At 41.0% G+C, this 21,686-nt stretch overlaps 1 protein-coding gene across 1 annotated transcript in view; it reads right to left on the bottom strand.

Annotated features, from left to right (window-relative positions):
• ppip5k2 (diphosphoinositol pentakisphosphate kinase 2) overlaps window positions 1–21,686 on the bottom strand; it is a 180,890-nt gene that overhangs the window by 143,985 nt on the left and 15,219 nt on the right. The window contains exons 4-9 of the mRNA XM_078565916.1: window positions 21,037–21,127; window positions 10,995–11,080; window positions 7,693–7,847; window positions 2,523–2,624; window positions 2,009–2,170; window positions 1,139–1,260 (exon numbers count right to left, since the gene is read on the bottom strand). Coding sequence (XP_078422042.1) covers window positions 1,139–1,260; window positions 2,009–2,170; window positions 2,523–2,624; window positions 7,693–7,847; window positions 10,995–11,080; window positions 21,037–21,127 — 718 coding nt within the window. The remainder of the gene's footprint in view (window positions 1–1,138; window positions 1,261–2,008; window positions 2,171–2,522; window positions 2,625–7,692; window positions 7,848–10,994; window positions 11,081–21,036; window positions 21,128–21,686) is intronic.

The following is a 21,686-nucleotide window of genomic DNA, read 5'->3' as shown; positions in this document are numbered from 1 at the left end:
GTATTAAAAATTGGGGGGTTTTGGCGGAGTAAGTAAGGAGAAAATAACTGGCAAAATGAACCAGAGGTGAAATGAGGAGAATTTATTTCACATAGGGTTGTTAATATCTGGAACATACTATCAAAAAAATAGTGGAACCATATTTCATAGGAATTTTCAAAAGGCAATTGAACATGTACTTCAAGAGGAATAATTTACAGGGTTATAGGGAAAATGCTGGGGTGTGGGACTAAATTGAACAGCTCTTTCAAAGAGCTGTCTCAGACGTGATGGGCGAATAGCCTCCTATGTGTAAGTTTCCATGATTTTATTCTTTGATTCCATAATCACAAAAAATATTCTATGAACCAGCACCATCAGTGTTTTAAAAAATAACTATTCTTTTCATTGCATACATTCATTGATATATTTAAGAGTGATCAGCTAATGCTGTACATTTAATACAGCTAAAATAAAAAAACATACAAAATAAGTATTTTTTTATAACTGTCTAATCCATCACCTATGAATAACCTGATTTTAAACAAATGAAAATGACTTTAAAAACTGTGCAGAACCATCCACTGTTTTCATTAGTGCACAGTAATCAGTTTCTTATTAAATTAAATATTTACAGGCACAATTAGCAGAAACTCCCAAAACAATTAATTCGACCTAGGTTTTGTGGGTGGGGCTTGCTTCTTGAGCTATGTTTTTTAAATAAACATAATTTTAAGATCACTCAATAAAATATCTTAAGTTCTTTATGCTGTAAATAAACATATAATAAAATCTGCAAAATCACTCTATCTATGGGGCTGGATTAATGATTCTGCTCACCAGACGCATATTGGAAAAACAATCTGATGCCACATATCTCCCCTGAACCAAAACCAATAGGTGTGTGAAGAAGATGGTTATTGAGCTACATTCACTGAGATAAGCCTCCATTCCTTGAGATATATTAAAATTATTTTGCTTTTCAGTGCAATTCATAAATGTAGCATATTACAGCACAAGAACTGTACCCCGATTTTTCTAAATACCAATTAATTGCACTAAGCTTTTGCCATAAAGAGAATAACTTATTCTTAAAGTTGTTCCAAATTCAACATTGTTCTAGGAAAAAAATACAATACTAAAAAAATAAAGATTTTACCCCAAAATCTTTGCACAATCATCATAATACTTCATGGAATTCTTTACAAAGCTGAAGCCATTAACATCACAGACATAGGATTGTCCATTAGCTCGCAACAGGTCAAAGCCACAAACAGTTTGCTATCAAAAACAAGATAGGTAGAGGAAAATTAATATCAATTCAGTAATAATAAATACAAATGCAAGGAAAGTTTTTTTTTAAAAAAGTATTTAAATGACAACTGTCCCAAATTTGCATGATACTGCAGCTCAATTTCAACAGCTAACTGATAATTCAATGCCAACTGCTTGAAGTCAAATCATCTATGTCTTATATTGCTAATGTCACGTTTCACATTGGGCTGAAGAAGATTTCCGTTTTTTCAAAGTTCCAATATCACCAAAATGGGCACAGACGTAGTTTTTTTCCAAATGGATTTCAATAGTCTGCAATTTTCAGGCTTAAAACATTTCATAGAGACTAAAACTGGTAATTTGAGTATTATATAAATGCTAAATATAATGTGCATGATGACAATGTAAATTTTTAAGCTACTTCAGCATTGTACAGTACCTGAGTAATTAAAATTAACTTGCAGTGCACAAGCAGAAAAAGCCAATTATGTCATGACATTTCCCACAAATGCTTTAAAACATGTTCATGATTTCAAGGATCAGTTTGAAGTGTATCCAAATTTTGCACCCAAGATATGTGAAGAATTTTACAAAACTGCATTTCTAAAATACTTAGAAGTGCAAGGTCCTTTAATTTTTGAATTATGGTCATTTTCTCCACAACATGTAACCTCATTAGAGATTTCATTACTCACATCAGAGCCAAATATTAGAAAAAAATACATGCTTACAATTAGTTTAATTTATCACTTACCTTAAAAGCAAGGCAGACTTTCCAAGCAATTAACTTCTCTCTAGCATTTAGAATGACAGGATAGCGAACTTCCTTTCCTTCACTATCTCGTTCAACCTTACCATCAAGAGCAGGAGATTTGCGGGCCTCTGCATGAGCATAATCTGGACCAACCGTGTAAACCTTGAAAAATATTTTTTCAGCAAAAATTATATGTAAGATTGCTGTTGGGCCTCAGAAAATAGTAAGAATGCCTCATCGAGAAAGGCAAAACAGACTAACTTTTAAGTGCAGTTTATTTCTATCAAGTAAGTCGTTCCATGGAACATATTACTTTATAGTGCATAGGGAAATACAGTAAAAACAAATCAATTATTTTTCCTTCAAGGCAAAGGAAATCTTGCCAGAGCATTGGGATTGTTAAATTGTTAACTTTTTGATGCTGTTGCAAATAAAATGTTTCAAGTCCTATGTTGACTGTAGCCTGAAAAGTGCATTATGGTTTTAAAAATAGATTATATTTGAATATCCGCACCTTCACATCTGTACCATCTGTTGGCATAAACTGCTCATAGATGTAAGAACCTGTTTTCCGGACATTGCTTTCAGGGGAATAGACACTGCTTCTGCTGCCAATCTGAAACAGATAAACATACGATATTTGCTTGTGTGGCGTTTTAACTACGTTTCCACTCTATCAACAAGGCTGCCAACTTCCGCCTCCACAACATTGCCTGACCTTGCCCTGACCTTAGTTCATCTGCTGCTGAAACTCTCAGCCATGCCTTTGTTACCTCAAGAATTGACTATTCCAATGCTCACCCAGCCACCTCTCCCATCCTCCATTGTACATAAATCTGTGCTAATCAAGAACTCCACTGCCAGCATCGTAACTCCTGTCTAGTCCCATTCAATCACCTGTGCTTGCTGGCCAATATTGGCTCTCAGTCTGACAACTCCTCAATATTTAAGTTCTCATCCATGCTCTCAAATTCCTCAGTGGTCTCGCCACTCCCTATCTTTGTAACCTCCGGTCATTGTAAAAACACTACCAGATCTGAATTCTGAATGCCCGAGTTTAATTGTTCCTTCATTGGCAGCCCTCAGCAGCCTAAGGCCTCTCTGGAGTTCCTTACCGAAATGTCTCCGCCTCTTTACCTCTCCTCCTTTGAGATGTTCCTTAAAACCTCAGTTTGACCAAGCCTTTGGTCATCTGTCTTAAAAGCTCCATGTGTGTCAGATTTTGCTTGATAATGCTCGCAAAGCACCTCGGTATATTTTGCTAAATAAAAAGGGGCTTTATAAAGTAGTTAACTAATTTGCTTCATCTTAAGAACCAGATAATATTTTCATTACTTCACCAATGGATTTCATGCAACATTGCTAATGGTGATTCAGAGAATGCCTTGTTCAATAGTGACACAAGCTGAATGTATAATTAAACAAAACAAGTAGAGCACCCTTCACATTGCACAAGCTAAGCTAGAGTGCCGAAACAGAAGTGCCGAGTGGATGCTCCATCTTGGCCTCCTCTGGAGGTCCCCAGCATCACATATGCCAGGCTTCTGCCAATTCGATTCACTCCATGTGATATCAAGAAACAGCTGATGGCACTGGATACTGCAAAGGCTATGGGCCCTGACAATATTCTAGCAATTGTACTGAAGGCTGGTGCCCCAGAACTTGCTACGCCCCTAGCCAAGCTGTTCCAGTACAGCTACAACACTGGCATCTACCTGGCAATGTGAAAAATTGCCCAGTTATGTCCTGTACACAAAAAGCAGGACAAATCCAACACTGCCAATTACTGCCTCATCAGTCTACTCTCGATCATCAACAAAGTGATGGAAGGAGTTATCAGCAGCGCTATCAAGTCGCACTTGCTTTGCAATAACCTGCTCACTGACGCTCAGTTTGGATTCCACCAGGGCCACTCAGCTCCTGACCTCATTACAGCCTCGGTTCAAACATGGACAAAAGAGTTTAACTCCAGAGTGAGGTAAAAGTGACTGCCCTTAAAAACAAGGCAGCATTTGACTGAGTGTGGCATCAAGGAGCCCTAGCAAAAATGGAGTCAATGGGAATCAGGAGGAAAACTCTCCACTGGTTAGAGTCAAACCTAGCACAAGGGAAGGTGGCTGTGGTGGTTAGAGGTCAACCATCTCAGTTCCAGGACATCACTGCAGGAGTTCCTCTGGGTAGTGTCCTCGGCCCAGCCATCTTCAGTTGCTTCATGAAAGACCTCCTTCCATCAAAGGTTAGAAATGGGGATGTTCGCTGATAATGATTACACAATGTTCAGCACCATCTGCAACTCTTCAGATGCTGAAGCAGTTCATGTCCAAATGTAGCAAGGACTGGACAATATTTAGGCTTGGGCTGACAAGTGGCATTTAACATTCATGCAACACAAGTGTCAGGTAATGACCATCTCCAACAAGAGAGAATCTAACCATCGTCCCTTGACATTCAATGGCATTACCATGGCTGAAACCCCACTATCAACATTCTGGGGGTTACCATTGACCAGAAACTGAACTGAACTAGCCATATAAATACTGTGGCTAATTGAGCAAGTCAGAGGCTAGAAATCCTGCAGGAAGTAACTCAGCTCCTGACTCTCCAAAGCCTGTCCACCATCTACAAGGCACAGGTCAGTAGTGTGATGGAATACGCTCCACTTGCCTGGATGAGTGCAGCTCTAACAATACTCAAGAAGCTTGACACCCTCCAGGAAAAAGCAGCCTACTTGATTGGCACCCCATCCACAAACATTCACTCCCTCCACCACCATGGCAGCAGTGTGTACCATCTCCAAGATGCAATGCAGGAACTCACCAAGTCTCCTTAAACAGCACCTTCCAAACCCCGACCTCTACCATCTGGAAGGACAAGGGCAGCAAATGCATGGGAACACACCACCTGGAAGTTCCCCTCCAAGCCACTCACCATCCTCACTTGGAAATACATCGCTATTCCTTCACTGTTGCTGGGTCAAAATCCTGGAACTATCTTCCTAATAGCACAGTGGGTGTACCTATACCAATGGACTGCAGGGGTTCAAAGCAGCAGCTCACCACGTTCTGAAGGGCAATTAGGGATGGGCATTTTGCAGCAATGCCCACATCCTCGGAACAAATATAAAAAAATGTGCGTGCTCTCTCTCAGCTTGTCTTACACCATGTTCTGCATTTCTCTTCCACTTCTTCATTCCCAACCCTTTTGCTTCTGTTATGATACGGCAGGTGGTATTTGCCAGGCTGACCAAATCCACAAGGGAAACTTGGCCATGCTATTACAACTGTTTTGCAATCTGTATTTATTACGAGGAGGATTATGCATTGAATTCAGAAGTAATGAGTCCACTATTACCTTTAGAGATTTTAAAAATTAAACAAAAAAGGTTTATTAACAAAAGAAAAGAATTAAAACACATACAAGATTATAGTTACACCTTTACTTAAAATTATAACAAATCCCAAAGTTCCAAATTAACCTGATTCCCAACTATACACCCACTTTAATGCAATGGTCCAAAATAGATTTTAAATGTAGAGAGGCAAACCAGCAAGGTTATCACAGCACCCACTCGACAGTGGAATTCCAAAGGCTTTTTAACACAACTTCAGTTAATGGAACAGCAGACTTCTGCGAAGTGGCTAGAGGCTGTTTCCCCAAGTCTGTTTCACACAGTACATCTTTTAGATCTTACACAGCCACCATGATACAATCTTCCAACCTTCTTTAAATATATTTCCTCCTCTTTAATCTGTAAATCCTATTGTTTCCACAAGTCTTTGAAATTTACTTTTCTCATATTATAAAAATCTTTCATGTTGTCAATATGGCCTTTTCCTTTTGGGGAAAAATAAACATAATAACCTTGCCCTATTTATCCTGTCAGTTGTAAAACTTTATCATGTTTCTTTGAAAATCAAACGCCTCTCTAGTTACCTTAAAATGCAAATTTTATTCATGCCCCATCTGCTGAGACTTCTATCCTCACTCACTCATCAGCATTTCCAATACCCTTCTTACACCCAACTCTCTTGGTCATTTCAACCTTGCTGTCTATCCACCTCTAATTCAATTAAATCAGCCACACTCTCAGAGCCATCCGCACTCACACAAACACAAACCTACCTTCATGTCTCTGTAATCTCTTCCAGTCCTACAACTTCAATTGAACTCCCCATTTGCTTTTCCAAAGTCTTTGTGCAATGTCTTCTTCACCTTATCTTTTCCAACTGAACTTTCAGCCAGAAGTCTCCATGCTCTGGAATTCCTCCCTCCCCACTGCACCCTTCCCCAATCCCTCTGGCCTCCCCACCTTCCCCTCCTCCTTTAAAACCTTGCTTAAAACCCACATTTCCAACCAAGTCTTTAAGTCACCAATCCTAATCTTTCTTGCTTTGGCTTAGCATCTAGTTTTTCTTATGCCTCTTGTGAAGTACCCTAGCATGTTTCTCTAAGTTAAAGGCACTATGTAAATGCAAGTAATTGCTGACAGCTATCAGAAGTTGAAGTTATACTTTTCAAAGCTCACTTTTTTTTTAAAAAATGTACCTAATAGCAAAGATGAAAGATACACACTCTTGGTTTAATAGGCTTTGTGAATGGCATTTAACACAAAAGTCAGAATAGGGGTATTATCAGTACACTGGCACTTGTTCTCTCACACACAAAACACAAATCTTACAAGAAGAAAACTCTCCAATGTGCTCTCTAGCTTTGAATAAATTTGTAAAGTAAATTAGTTTGTCCTCTACCTTTTCTCTAATAAAATAGATGAGGAGAAACTATAAGCTAAAAGAAAAAAAAAATCAATATAGCTGACTGGGATGGTACTGATACATCTTGGAAAATTAGATACATCATACAGTCCACAGAATCTAGATTCAGCTCACAGTGTCATAACTCTGGGCAAAACAATCATGCTGAAGCCAGGCTTTTAGGAGGGGTTGATGCCTTCAAGCAGAAACTTCAATGAAGGCACCAATAATTTAATGGATATGGTTAGTTATGCTCATGTGGTATAAACATCAAACCCTTATTTTGACTGAGAAATTTTAGTTACTGACAAAATAAGTGGAATATGTTTTGGAAAGTATTTTCAATAATTTATGGGGGAAAGAAAATAGTGCAGTACCCAGCAGCCAGGTTGTTTAATCACAGTTTAAGGAGCCTACAGAAGTAGTTTCCATTGTAAATCTGGACACATGAATTTACATTGGCAAAAGTGAGGCAAAATTTGACAACCAAAAATTATTATAGATGAAGTGCCCACAGGTGCAAGTATTTTTACTTACAAAGACACACAGGCAGGCAGCCAGACACAGGCAGGCAAACACACTGTTGGTACTTCACAGTGACCCGTTATTTGAAGTTGAAACCATTCCTTTCACTCCACCTTCAGCAACAGAAGCCTTTAGCTGCCTCAGCCCTACTTCTTAACTCTCTCCAAATCTTGCCTCGCTTTAAAAACCTTTACAAAATATATCCCTTGAATTAAGCTGTCATCTTTCCTGACCCCTGAAACAAAGCTCGGCCTTCACTTCTTTTCACCTTTACAAAGGGGTTCAGGATGTTTTTCTACGTTAAGGTTAATAAATAAATGCAAGTTGTTATTTTGGAAATAAATTCAGATCTTTTAACTTATCTGAATGACCTATTCTCTAAGTGTTATAAGATCATACAAACCATACCTTTCGAAAGAGTCTTTGGCTTCCTCCGCCAGCAGACGTTGGATAGTAAATGTAAACATTGTGGTCCTCTGCGCTCACTGGCTTCTCCACAAATGGTTTTTGAAAGACATCCCCATTGACCTCGACATGATCTTCACCCTCTACCAAATTACACTCTAAGAAGAAAAAAGTTATATTTTTAAGTTTTTTTTAATTCTTTCATGGGATGCAGATGTCACAGACGAGGCCAGCAATTGTTGCCCATCCCTAGATGCGCTCAAGGAGGTTATGCTAGATATCCTTGTGTTATGTATATTTTCTTTTGAGCTGAACCAATGTAAACAGAAGGATATACAAGAACATTTATTTTTGCATCCCAGTTACTGTATAACTTATAAGTTACCATAAACTGAGAACACCCAAGCAGTTCAGAATCTCAGCTTCTTGGGATGGATTTTACTAACCCTCTGGAGATGGGCTGAGAGTCAGAGACCTCATAAAATATCATTGGAAGGGAAGCCCAATGGTGGGTGAGCCACTTCCTGCGCTCGTCAGCATTTTACCGGTGCCAGGAGGGAAAATCCTGGTGGCATCCCGGCAGGTTCCCTGGTACAGGGCCTCTTTCATAACCACTCCACAGCCCAGGAGGTGCCCTGCGGCAGCAACAGCCACTGAAGAGTGCACCCCACCCCCATCGACTCCCGATCACAGGGGTTTGCCTGCCTGGCCCTAACATGGTAAATAAAAAGCTGACTTGGCCTTCAAGGGCACATCAGCATGGGGCGCCCTATTCTTCTTCCTGGTAGGAAGGGAGGTGGGCTGCCATCCTCAACTGAACGATGGTCCCAACAGCGGTCTCTTAATTGGCCGCCAGTGCTAAAATGTCACCTAGGGTTCCACCCCTTCTGCTCATACAAGGTCGAGTCTCACTTTCAGTCCTAGTGGAAAGCTTTTGGAAACATTCCAGCCATTGTGTCTAAAAAAGCCACAACGGCAATGTTCATCTTGATCTTATATTAAGAGACCTAGAAGACATACACAAATAGAATGATTCTGACCCAAGGAAGACTGGACTAACTTATGTTTTTCCCAGTTAGAGCAGACACATTTGGGAGATGATCTTATAGAAATCTTAAAGATGGTTAAGAGTATAGAAAAAGTTTTAAAAACACATTAAATTAAACAGCAGAAATAGAACAAGGGGTGAAGCTCAAATTACTAATAGTTTAAAAATAATTTTAAGAATGCTATCAGGAAATTTTTCTTTAGACAAAGTGAACCATATGTGGAATAGAATGAAGATATTAATACTAATAATCAGGGGATATTAGTAATGATTCGATTCCCTTCATGTAATGTCAAGAAATGGCCGAATGCACTAGAACTGCAAAGGCTACTAATCCGGTCACAGCTGTAGTACTGAAGACCTGTGCTCCAAAACTAGCTCTCTCCAGCCAAGCAATACAGCTACAACAGTGGCATCTACCTGATAATTGGAAAATTGCCTTTATATGTATTGTCCACAAAAAGCAGGACAAAACCAACCCAGCCAATACCAACCTATTAGCCCACTTCTAATCAAAAGCCAAGTGTTGTCAACGGTGCTATCAAGAGGCAATTACTCACCATTAGCCTGCTCAATGATGGTCAGGTTGTTCCACAATTTTCACTTGGCTCCGGATCTCATTGTGGCCTTTGTCTAAACATAGCCACAAAGGCTGAATTAGAGGTGAGATGAGGGTAACTGCCCTTGACATCAAGGTAACATCTGACTGAGTCAGTACCAAGGGGCCCTGGCAAAATTGAAGTCAATGGCAATTTGGGGGTGGGGGGAGATGGGTGGAGAATCTCCCTGACATAAAGGAATATGGTAGTTGTTGTTGGAGGCCAATCACCTTAGCCCCAGTATTTGCTGCAAGAGTGCATTCATGGCCCAACTATATTCAGTTGCTTCATCAATGACCTTTACTCATAAGTCAGAAGTGGGACTATTCGCTAATGACTGAAGTAACAACAGAATGTCTGGTCGCGGTAAAATCAGAGGCAAAGAGCGCACCAAGGCCAAGACTCGCTCCCCTAGAGCCGGTCTCCAGTTCCCCGTCGGCTGTATCCACCGGCTGCTGTGTAAGGGTCACAATGCAGAGCGTTTTGGAGCCGGAGCCCACGTCTACCTCGAGCTGGCCGGCAACGCGGTCCGGGACAACAAGACGACTCACATCACTTCTCACCACCTGCAACTTGCCATCTGCAACAACAAAGAGCTCAACAAGCTGCTGGGAGGGGTTACCATAGCTCAGGGTAGGGTCCTGCCCAACATCCAGGCTGTGCTGCTGCCCAAGAAAGCTGGCCACCCCAACAAGGTTTATGCCTGAAGGGGCGAGATCAGAAAAAGATCAATGACTGAAGAACGTTCAGCTTTGTTCATAATTTCTCAGACACCTTCAACACATTGACATACCACAGTAGCAAGACCAGGACAAACCTGGGCTGCTAAATGATAAATAACATTTCCGTCACAGAGGTGCTAAGCAATAATCTTCACCAACAAGAGAGAACCTAACCACCATCTCTTAATATTCAATGGCACTGCCATCACTGAGCTCCCACCAACATCATTTTGAGGCTCACCACTGACCAAAAACTCAACTAGACCAGCCATATTAATCCCATGGCTATGAGAGATTGTACCAAAATGAGCAATCTGCAACGAGTGTCTTACCTGCTAGCTTCCCAAATCTTGTCAACAAGCTACAAAGTAAAAGCCATGAATGTGATGGGATATCTCCACATGCCCAAGATAGGTGCAGCTGCAGCAAGACTGAAGTACAAGACCAAGTAGTCATCTGATCAGAAGCCCATCTGCTAGCTTAAACAACCACTTCCTCCACCACCAGCACAGCATGGCTGCAATGTTTACCATCTGGTAAAGCAGTAAGCACTCAAGTCTTCTTTGGCAGCACATTCCAAACCAGAGAACATCATCACCTCCAAATTTCCCTCCAAGTCACATGCCATCCAGGCTTGGATACATATTGCCATTCTCTAATCATCTTTGGGTCAAAATCCTGGCATTCCTTCATCACATTGACTGCAGTAGTTCAAGGTGGCTCACCAACTTCTCTGAAGGCTAACTACAAATGGGCAACAAATGCCTAGTGGCACCTATTTGCTGAAAATGAAAAATAGGACTCCCCTGGATGGGTAAATAATCTCACCTGTAATTATCTCATGGAACTATATCTTATAATGATATTATCAAATTGAGTGTTATATCTATGCAATATCAAAGTCAACAAAAATGATTAGTTCTAAAAATAGGTTACCATCAGGTTTATCTGGATCACGATTTAGTATTGCATAGCGTGGCAACTCAATCCCTTCTTCTTTCAAAATGTGGTAAACTTCCCTCCTGCATGTAAAAGTCAAGTCAGTTAAGTTCAGCAATAAAATGATCAAGGATTTTTTTTTAAACAATATTATATTCTTTTTATGTATAATTAGTAAACAACAACTACTGGTTTACATAATAAAACTCCTAGAGCTGTATGACAAATCCTCAGCTAAGCCTTTAAAATTCCCACATAATAGCAGTAATTAATATGAAGATACATATTAATCAGGTCCTTTTTTATTACACCCTACTTGGGCATTATATGCCGTACAAAGTGCCTGAACCTACAGACAAAATGCAGACTTTGGTATTCAGTATTGTCTTTAGGTTACAAGTATTTACTGTGAAGTTTTCAATTTTATTTTGAATGTCAGCATTACTGATGATTTCACTTAAGTCAACACATTGATCAGAGTGAAAATAGTCAAACTTACTGGATGATGGGGAATAAAGCCTGTCAACTATTCATAATCCTTTACACATTGTCTGATGACTATTTTTTGTGCAATACAGCCACATGGGGAGTATCAAAATAAAATGAGGAAATGTCTCCTCATATATATTTAACCCGAAGAATAATTCTTGCCCCCTGTACACTGCTTCCATTTCAGTTCGATGGGTTCAGAGACAGCTGATAAGTTCAATGCACGATCTGCAGGCTGGCTCTCCCACATGCAGGGTTGGTAGTGCTTGAAGGGTCGGGTAGATGAGTTTTTTGAAGATTTGTGTGCTCTCTCTGATGCCTCGGCTTCACTTCTGCATGTTTCTGATGAAGTGTCTGGATGTGTTTGATGTCTTCCCAAAGGAGTGCTCTCCATTTTGGTCGGTCACAAGTCAGGGGATCCCTTGAGTCAGTGGGGATGTTTGATCTCTTTAGGGATATCCTCAAAGCATTCCTGAAGAATTTCCGCTGCCCAGCCATTATGCGAGTTCCAAGTGGAGCAGTTGCTTCGACAGTCTGATGTCAGACATACGAACGGCATGTCCTGCCCAGCAGAGCTGATTTTGAGTGATTGGTGCCTCGATGGTGAGCATGTTGTCTTGGATGAGTAGGCTGCTGCTGGACCACCTTTCCTTCCACCAGCTTTGAAGGATCTTGCAAAGGTACCGATGGTGGTACTTCTCCAGTGCTTTTGGGAACCTGCTGTAGGTTGTCCAAGTCTCTGATACATATAGAGAGTGCAGGGGTTGCTGCTGCCCAGCAACCATGACTAGAGTGTCAAGTTTGAGATCGTGATCCTCAAATACTCGTTTGCTCGGTTGCCCAAAGACTGAGCTGGCACACTATGGAGGCGATGATGAATTTTGTCATCTATGTCTACCTCCAGCAAATTACACACAAGCACAGAGATAAAGTATAGAACAGATGGGAAACCATTCATCCTGCACTACCTTCAATCCAAAACCACTCTATTCAGTCATTGAGCTCCAATATGCAAATGGAAATTGTGTGTGAGCTCACTCAGAAACTGAGCTCCATGTAATTATCAACTCCTCCTCTGAAGCACGAGGACATATTTCACTAAATACCTGGAAAACTAAGGTCCACTTCCAACCAGCTCCGACAGCACAACAGCTCCCCACATCAATTAAGATCAGCGGCAAGATCTTGGAAAATGTGGATTATTTTCCATATCACGGGAGCCTTCACTCGATAAAGAAACATTATAGCAACAAGTGCAATAAAGAATGTTGTGAAATGGATATAAGCTTTCAGTATAAAATTTCATTCTCAGTATATGGTTCTATGACTGAATCTATGTAATCTTGACTTAACATCTGACCGATTGGAGATCAGTGATGCTTCCAATTATGAAAGTCTAGATATTTTTCATACTTCTTTAGGGAGCTTGAATGTCCTGTATAGTGTTGTATATTGGAATATGTTAGACTAAGTCCCACAAAGGATTAACTATAATAGTCTGTGATGTCATAGAAGGAAGTGACATATACACACGTGAACTGACAGTCTAGGAGAAAGCAGCGTGGAAAGAAGCTAGTGTAAGGGAGCGTTCTCATCATTGTAAATATTTTAAGAGTGTTTGCAGCTAGCAGTCTTTGGGAGGTATTGAAACCACTCAATTCGACAACATAATATATTGTGGCAAGTGGTAAAAGATGGTGCTAGAAAAATCTCTACCTCTACAGGAAAGTTTCAAGTCTCAGGCCAAAATTAGGCTGAAGTGTGGCCAAGTAGTACAAACGATTTGCTCAATTTCGCACCACTTCGGGTCTCACAGTGAAGCCAAACCATGAGCAGGTCTGTACACTTTTGTATGCAATGGGCAACTGTGTGGACAACCTTTTAGTTATCCTGGGGGTCAATGAGGGCAAAGCCACACAAACCAAAGTCACTGATGCATGGGAGATATATTTCAGTCTCCACAAGAGCATCATCACAAAACACACAAAGTTTAATAAACGTACTCAGACACGGAGAAAGCATCAACACATCTATTAATGATTTGTACCGATTAACAGAAGAGTTAGTGCACAGTAATCTGAAAGAGAAGCTAATTAACAAAGAATAGTTGTTGGAGTTTGTGTGTTGCATTATAAGATAATCTGCAGTCCCAAGAAGACTTGACACTGGCTAAGTAGGCCAACGGAGATCAGGGGGGAGAACCGATCTGTAGTCAGGGGAGAGAAGGGGAGAGAGCGAGGGAGCAAGAGTGCCTGAATCCCAAAGTAACAAATAGTTAAATTAGTCAGACATAAAAATGGGAAGATAGAGAGAAGGAGACGCGTGAGGCATAAAAAGCAATTAACAGCGATGGTCCAAACTAGCTACTGCTGATGCAGAAGAGAAAAGTACGGACGCAGGAATTATCCTGCCAAAGATGCGCAATGCCATTCGTGCAAAAAAGGGGCATTTTCAGGTAGTATATCACAGTTGAAAAATTGGGCAGGATACTCAAAACAAAAAAAGTTTTAAAAGGAAACAGAATCTATGAAGTTGAATATTCACAAAACATTGAGATACCCTTCATAGGAGAGATTAAAAAATTGAGCAGGTACTATTGGAGTACAGAGATCCTAGTAGAAGGTCACAGGACACACTTTAAACTAGAAACTGAAGCAGCCTCTAGACATTATCTGCCCCTAAGATATTCCACATTTATCACTTTAAGACAAGTTGAGGAGGGTAACGAAATCAAAAGGCAGGAGGTTATAGCCCAGAAGATAATCAGAGAATGATTATGGCAGGCCCACTTGATAATTATTATGTTACAGTGGGCAGTCCCATGGTGTGTTTTTAAAAAATACCATAATACACGCTCAGCACTCCTTAGGGCGAGTGGTCCAGATTGTCCGATACATAGGGAGGGAACAAGAAGTGGTTTGGTGTTAATCCCAATGGGGAAGATTTATCATAACGTACATTATAAAGGTGATACCTGTGATGCTGAATTTAACAGGAATGACATTACCAAGTTGGTGTAAGGCAAAAACAACTGGATGTAGAGAGGATGTTTCCTCTTGTGGGAGAATCTAGAACTAGGGGTCACGGCTTAAAAATAAGGGGCAACTTATTTAAGGCAGATGAGGAGAATTTTTTTCTCTCAGAGGGTCTTGGAACTCTTCCTCAAAAGGCAGTGCAAGCAAGGTGTTTGAACATTTTTAAAGCAGAGCTAGATAGATTCTTGATTAACGAGGGGGGTGAAAGGTTATCAGGGGTAGGCAGGAGGTCGGCCATGATCTTATGGAATGGTGAAGCAGGCTTGACAGGCTGAGTGGCCTACTCCTGCTCCTAGTTCATATGTACAATATCACAATACTTATCCATATGCAGTAAAACTGGGCAATTATGTATTAGGAACGCAGCTGGAAGGGTGTAACACACGGAGCGAAGTGATCGTGCGTCCGTACAAGATAAAGGGCCATCCCAAAGCAACTTGTGGGTTTAATCAGACGCGAGTAAATTGCACCATGGAGGTTGTTCGAGCTGACCTAAAACCGACACAAACTGCATATGTAGAAGGGGGATACTGTTACCAACATAGAAAAGGAATATAATTATGAATATGAGAAACTATGCCCTGTTCCCAAAGCAAACTTTTGTTTTACCCCAGGGACACCTGCCAAAATTGGTGACTGAGAACTGATAAATATTTACCATGTCAACAGAGCAATTAGTGTAAAAGATAGAAAGAAAGGACAATTACAGGAGTATGTGGAAAGATTTGGTGAAAAAGTCCCACAGCTGCCCAAACAACAGAGAACTGAGGAGAGCATTGCTAAATCCCAAAAAGTGTATTTCCACCTGCCGCAACATATCATCAATCTTTTTATTAATATACCTGTTATCAAGACTAACGCATGGTGGGAGGATTTATGGAACTAGGGCATGAATGTGAATATTCAACCATGGATTAAGGTTATATCGCATGTGTTAGTCTTTATTCAATTCCTGATAATTCTGTCTCCGTTAGTCAATTGCTGTACACAACGACACACAAGTAAAATACATCAACAACTGCCCTCAAGTAACTGAACTCGAACTACGACCTTTATAAGCTCTGAAACCCCAATGGGATATAACAAAGGTAGCTCCGACTGGAGAAATTACAAAAGTTATCTTGATTATAAAATGCTGCTTTAATTTGTATGTTAAAGGCGGGAGGCTGAAGGCCCACAGCCACTAATTTTTGCAATTTGGTATTTCCGCATTTTATTTCTGCTTTGTTCTTGATTTTAAGAAAACCTGCATTAAGCCTGCACTGAATTTTAAAGTTACTTTGTATACCTTGATTCAAAACTAAGTGCGATTGTGCTCTGATTAAGTCAAATAATTAAACAATAGTAATTATAGCGATGTTAACAGGAAAAATCAATGACCCTTGAGCCACAAGACAGGACAATGAATAACCTTGCATGTGAGGTGGTCAACTATGGTGTGGAGTGGGGAGATGGAGGATGATTGATGGACATACAACCTGATTGATGCCAGATGGGAGACGATCAAAAGATGCATAAACCACTTGAATATTGCAAAGCCTTGCTGTGCTTATGAGAACTGATTAAGACTTATGTTTACCAGACCCTTGTTTTGAGAAAGTCTGAATATGAGCCTCGCAAGGCTGGAATGGAGCCAGAAATCAGGCTTAATGGAGCACAGCCTCCAACATTCAGGGCTGCAGCCAGAGCGGATGAGTCAACTACCCAAGACAATGGGAGGAAGGGCTGTCAACGGAGTGGCTGGAATGTCCATCCCCTTGCAAGGTTAACTTTTAGCTTTTGTATTGTATATTTAAATAAGTGCTTGCTTTTCCCTTCTTCCTTTCTTTCCTTTTATAAAGTTATCTTTCCTTTTTCTTCTAATAATTAATAATTGTTTAATTGTTTCATAAAGATTGTTGTTTTCACACATTATTTGATATTGAGTTATTCATTCTTGTTTGTCCAGAGTATGGCTCCAAACCAAAGTGAGACTCTGCAAGGGACTCTCACACCATTATGTGTGTAGCATGGCGGCCAGCTAGTTGAAGAGGAACTTTGCAGGGTACCGAATTTGGTGAGTGAGGGAATTTCACGCATTGAGGGAAGAGTTGTCTGGTCCAGTGTTTTACAGGTCAAGGAGTGGTCCACAAGAGAGGGAGCAGGAAACAGTGATTTGAGAACTGAAGTCCAGAAGCATTAATTAGGCAAGCGGGTAGGTGAATGATTGTTGAGTTTTAAAGTTTCTTTTCTCTAAACAGGGGCAGTAGTTTAAACTAGTACCAAGAAGATATGGTGCTGTATTAAATTTATAGCTTAACTATTTAAACTATACCGGTCGATCTACGTCCTCATCCTCACCTACAGTCACGCACTGTGGGTAATGATCGAAGGGATAAGATTACAGGTACAAGCGGCGGAAATGAGGTTTCTCCTGCAGGGTTGCTGGGTGTACTCTCCGGGACAGGGTGAGGAGTTCAACAATCTGGGGGAGCCTTGGAGTACAGTTGCTGCTTCTCCGGATCGAGAGGGGCCAATTGAGGTGGTTTGGCATCTGATAAGGGTGCCTCCCACTGAGCTGTACCAGGCACGGCCCACTGGACAGAAACCTCGAGGCTGACCCAGGACAGGCCGGAGGGATTACATCTCTCGGCTGGCCTGGGAACACCTAGGAATCCCCCAAGAGGAGCTGGAATCTGTGACTGCGTAAAGGGAAGTCTGGTCGGCCTTGCTCAGCTTACTGCCACCACGACCCTCACCAGGGGAAGTGGTGTGAAAATGGATGGATAGATGGAACTAGTTAAACTACTTAATATAACAAATAATCATCGAGTGGTCTTTCTAAATTTGAAACCCTAATTAGGTAAAAATACAATAGAGATGGTAGTGGAGGTGATGTGTTGCAGCTGCAGGATGTGGGAACTGACGGACTTCAGTGCGATCCATGGCAACCACACCTGCAGTATGTTTCTGCAGAATTTTGGAGTTGAGGAGATGAAATCCGAGCTTCAGACGCTTTGATGCATCAGGGAGGGAAAATTACTTGGACATTTGGTTCCAGAAGTCAGTCAAACCCCTTAGTTTAAGTAGTTCAGCTTTGTTGTGTGGTCAGGGACAGAAGCATGAGACTACAAATGAAGCAGGTAAAGGGAGTCAGAAGGTACAACTGGAGGACCCACAACCCTTACACTTGTCCAACAGGTTCGAGATTTTTGCAGCCTGTGTGGACAAGAGCAGGGACTATAGGGAGGATGAGAAGCACCATGGTATTGGGGGCCATTCAAGTGGGGGGGGGGGGGGGGGGGGGGGGGACACCAGAAAGGAATGTGGCAATAGTTGGGGACAGTATAGTCAGGGGGATATACTGTTCTCTGCATTGTGAGCGTGAAGGGCTGTGTTGCCTGCCTGGTTAAGGCCATCTCCTCAGGGCTGCAGTGGAAGCAGGATTAGGAAGGGAAGGATCCAGTTGCCATGGTCCACTTGGATACCGATGACATAGGTAAGTCTGAGAAAGAGGTTATGTTAAGAGAGTATGAGTAGCTAGGGACTAAGTTAAACAGCAGAATCACAAAGGTTATAACCTCTGGATTACTACCTGAGCCATAAGCAAATTGGCATAAGGTAAATTAGATCAGGAGAGTTGAATGCGTGGCCTTAAGATTAGCGAGGGAGAAATGGGTTTCAATTCATGGGGCACTGATACCAGTACTGGGGAAAGAGGGAATTGTACTATTGGGGTGAGCTTCACTTGAACCCCACTGAAACCAATGTCCTGGCAAATGGTATAACTAGGGCTTTAAGCTAAACAGTGGGATGGTGGGGGGAGGGGAGGGTGAAAGTTAATGCAAGCGGAGATTTAGAAAGCTCATGAGAAACGACAAGGCAATAAGTGCAGGGTAGCGAAATATGTAATGATAACCAGGGTGTGACAGGATAAGAGAGTATACAAACTTATGAGTGCACCAGCAAAAAAGTCAGAGCAGGGACAAATTGCAAAAAAGCACAATTAAAGGTTCTTAATCTGAATGCATGCAGTACTCATATTAAGATGGATGAATTGATAGCATGAATTTAAATAAATGGGAATGATACCATAGCCATTATAAATAATCACTTTGTACTATGTAACTTGAGTATTGCTGAAAAAGGAGACTTGCTGTTGAAGCTTTTCGACTTGCACTCCTCAGGACAGATGCAAGAATACCAAATTTCAAAGGGAACAACAATTTAGTGTATGAGAAGAGGGTGCTGATTGCTCAAGGCGTTACTATCAAGAATGTACCCAGGAACAATTATCCTGTGGTAGGCCTAGCAGATCATTTAGAGAACAGGGTAATCATTGTATCATATGTTTAAGGCTGACTGTGGAAATGGACAAAGAACAGTTCACAGTAAGAAAAATTAACTTGGGGAAAACCAGCTTCAATGGAGTCAAAACGGATCTGAGCCAAATAAACTGGAGTCAAAGGTTGGCAGGAAAAACCGTAGCTGATCAATGGGCTACCTTCAAAGAGGAGATGATTCGGCACAGTCAAGGTATATTCCCTCGAAAAGGAAAGGTAGGGCAAATAAATCCAGAGCTCCCTGGATGACAAAGGAGATAGAAATTAAGAAAAAGAAGAAAAAGTGTGCTTATGACAGGTGGAAGGTAGAAAATACATTTGAAAACCAAGCTGAATGCAGGAGGTTCAGAGGAGAAGTGAAGAAGCAAATAAGAGAAGCAAAGAGGGAATGTGAAAAGAGACTGACAGCTAGCATAAAAAGGTGGTGGTATTGGATAGATTATCTGTACTTAAAATTGATAAGGCCCCGGGACCAGATGAGATGCATCCAAGGATACTAAGGGAAGCGAGAGTGGAAATTGCAGGAGGTACTGGCCATAACTTCTCAGTCTTTCCTGGACTCAGGGGTGGTCCCAGAGGACTAGAAAATTGCAAACATTACACCCTGTTCCACTAAAGGGTGTAAAGATAAATCCAGCAACTATAGGCCAGTCAGTTTAACTTCGGTAGTGGGGAAAATTCTAGAAACAATAATTCGGGACAAAATTAAGTCACATGGACAACTGCGGGTTAATCAAGGGAAGCCAGAATGGATTTCTTAAGGGAAAATCATGTTTAACTAACTCTCTGGAGGTTTTTGAAGAGGTAGGAAAGAGGATTGATGAGAGCAAAGCTGTTGATTTGGTGTACATGAACTTCCAAAAGGCATGTGATACAGTGCCGCACAGTGGACTTGAGCAAAATTATAACTCATGGATTAAAAGCAACAGCAGCAACACAAACACAGAATTGGCTTAACGACAGGAAACAGAGAGTAATGGTTAATGGATGTTTTCATGCTGGAGGAAGGTCTGTAGTGGAGTTCCCCAGGGGTCAGTGTTGGCACCCTTGCTTTTCCTGATATATATTAATGACCTAGATCTTGGTGTACAGGGCACAAATTCAAAGTTTGCGAATGATACAAAACTTGGTAGCATTGAACTGCGAGGAGGATAATGTAGAACTTCACATGGACACAGTCAAGTTGGTGGGATGGCAGACAGGTGGCAGATAAAGTTCAAAAGAGAGAACTGTTGAGGTGATTCATTCTGGTAGAAAGAACATGGAGTGATAATACAAAGGGTACAACTCTAAATGGAGAAACCTGGGTGTATATGTCATTGAAGGTGGTAGGACAGATTTAGAAAATAAAGCATACAGTGTCCTGGGCTTTATGAATAGGGGCATAGGGTACAAGAGCCAAGGAAGTTATGTGGAATCTGTATAAGTCATTAGTTCAGCCTCAGCTAGGGTACTGCATCCAGTTCTGGGCACTGCACTTTAAGAAGGACGTGAAGGCATTCAAGAGGGTGCAGAAAAGATTCACAAGAATGGTGCCTGGGATGAGGAATTTCAGTTATAAAGAGAGATTGGAGAAGTTAGGACTGTTTTCCTCAGAGAAAAGAAGATTGAGAAGAGATTTGATAGAGGTATTCAAAATCATGAGGGGTCTGGACAGAGTAGATAGGGAGAAACTGTTCTCACTCATGAAAGGATCAAGAACGAGGGGGCACAGGTTTAAAGTTATTAGTAAAAGAAGCAAAAAAGTGATCAGGGTTGGGTTTGGAATGCACTACCTGAGAGTGCGGTGGAGGAAGGTTCAATTGAAGCATTCAGAAGGGAATTAGACTGTTATCTGAAAGGAAGAATTACAGGGTTACGGGGAGAAAGCATACCTAGAATGGTACTAGGTGAGTTGCTCAGAGCGCCAGTGCAGACACGATGGGTCAAGCTTTTGTTCAAATTCAAAAATGGTAAGTTGACTCTGATTGGTTGAAGCATTGGCAAGGGGAATGTACAAGGGACCCATTGTCCCCCATGCTTTTGAAAAAGGCACAATGCCTGGATATATTCTGCTTACAGAGGACAGGGCCCTATGTAGCTTCTTAGCACGGTCAGAATTATTCACTAAGTGCTGTCCAACCACAGATTCACATCTAATGTTGGACACTAACCTGAGTTTTGCAAGCACTGACTTGGTTGCCAGACACTTACCTGTCTTGAATATTATATTGCATGTTCAAGTCATTAATAACAAATGGATTCCTTAGCTTCGAATAAGCCACTGCTTTGTCCAATAGAAACCCTTAAAAAAACAAAAATAAAAAGCTAATGAATTCAGGATTTCTAACTCGTACCTGAAAACAAATTCTGTTTTACTGGACTCAAACAAAACAATTACATGATAGAATGATACATAATGAAAATTTGTGATGCATTTATGTTCACTCAAGGCCCAAGGTGCAAACTTACAAATTCATGCTCCTGATGCAGAGCATAGGCTAGTTGCAGGAGCAGAGATTTAAATGAGCAGCTGTAACAGAATACTTAATCCATTGACATAAAACTGGATTTTTCCTGCTAGAGCAATGGATCTACATTCAAAGTGATGCCCTAATGACAGTAGTTGCAGCTTTCAATCAGAGCTCTTTAGAATAATATATCAAAACTATCCTAAATGCCAACTTTTGCCTGTAAACTTCTTTCCCATCCATAATCAGGTAAAATTAAACCAGACTTAAACTCCAACCTCAACAACCAATGTAGAAAATGACTGGGGTGCTGTAATTGGCCTCAGTGAACCTGGACTAGGAGCGAGTAAAGAAATCAGCTAAGAACCCAAGTTTGACTGTTATCCAGTAATT

This window comes from Cetorhinus maximus, chromosome 2, assembly GCF_964194155.1.
Source record: "Cetorhinus maximus chromosome 2, sCetMax3.hap1.1, whole genome shotgun sequence".
Lineage (NCBI taxonomy): Eukaryota > Metazoa > Chordata > Chondrichthyes > Lamniformes > Cetorhinidae > Cetorhinus > Cetorhinus maximus.
The sequence above is the reverse complement of the archived record's forward strand: the minus strand, read 5'-3'. Positions and strand labels throughout refer to the sequence as shown.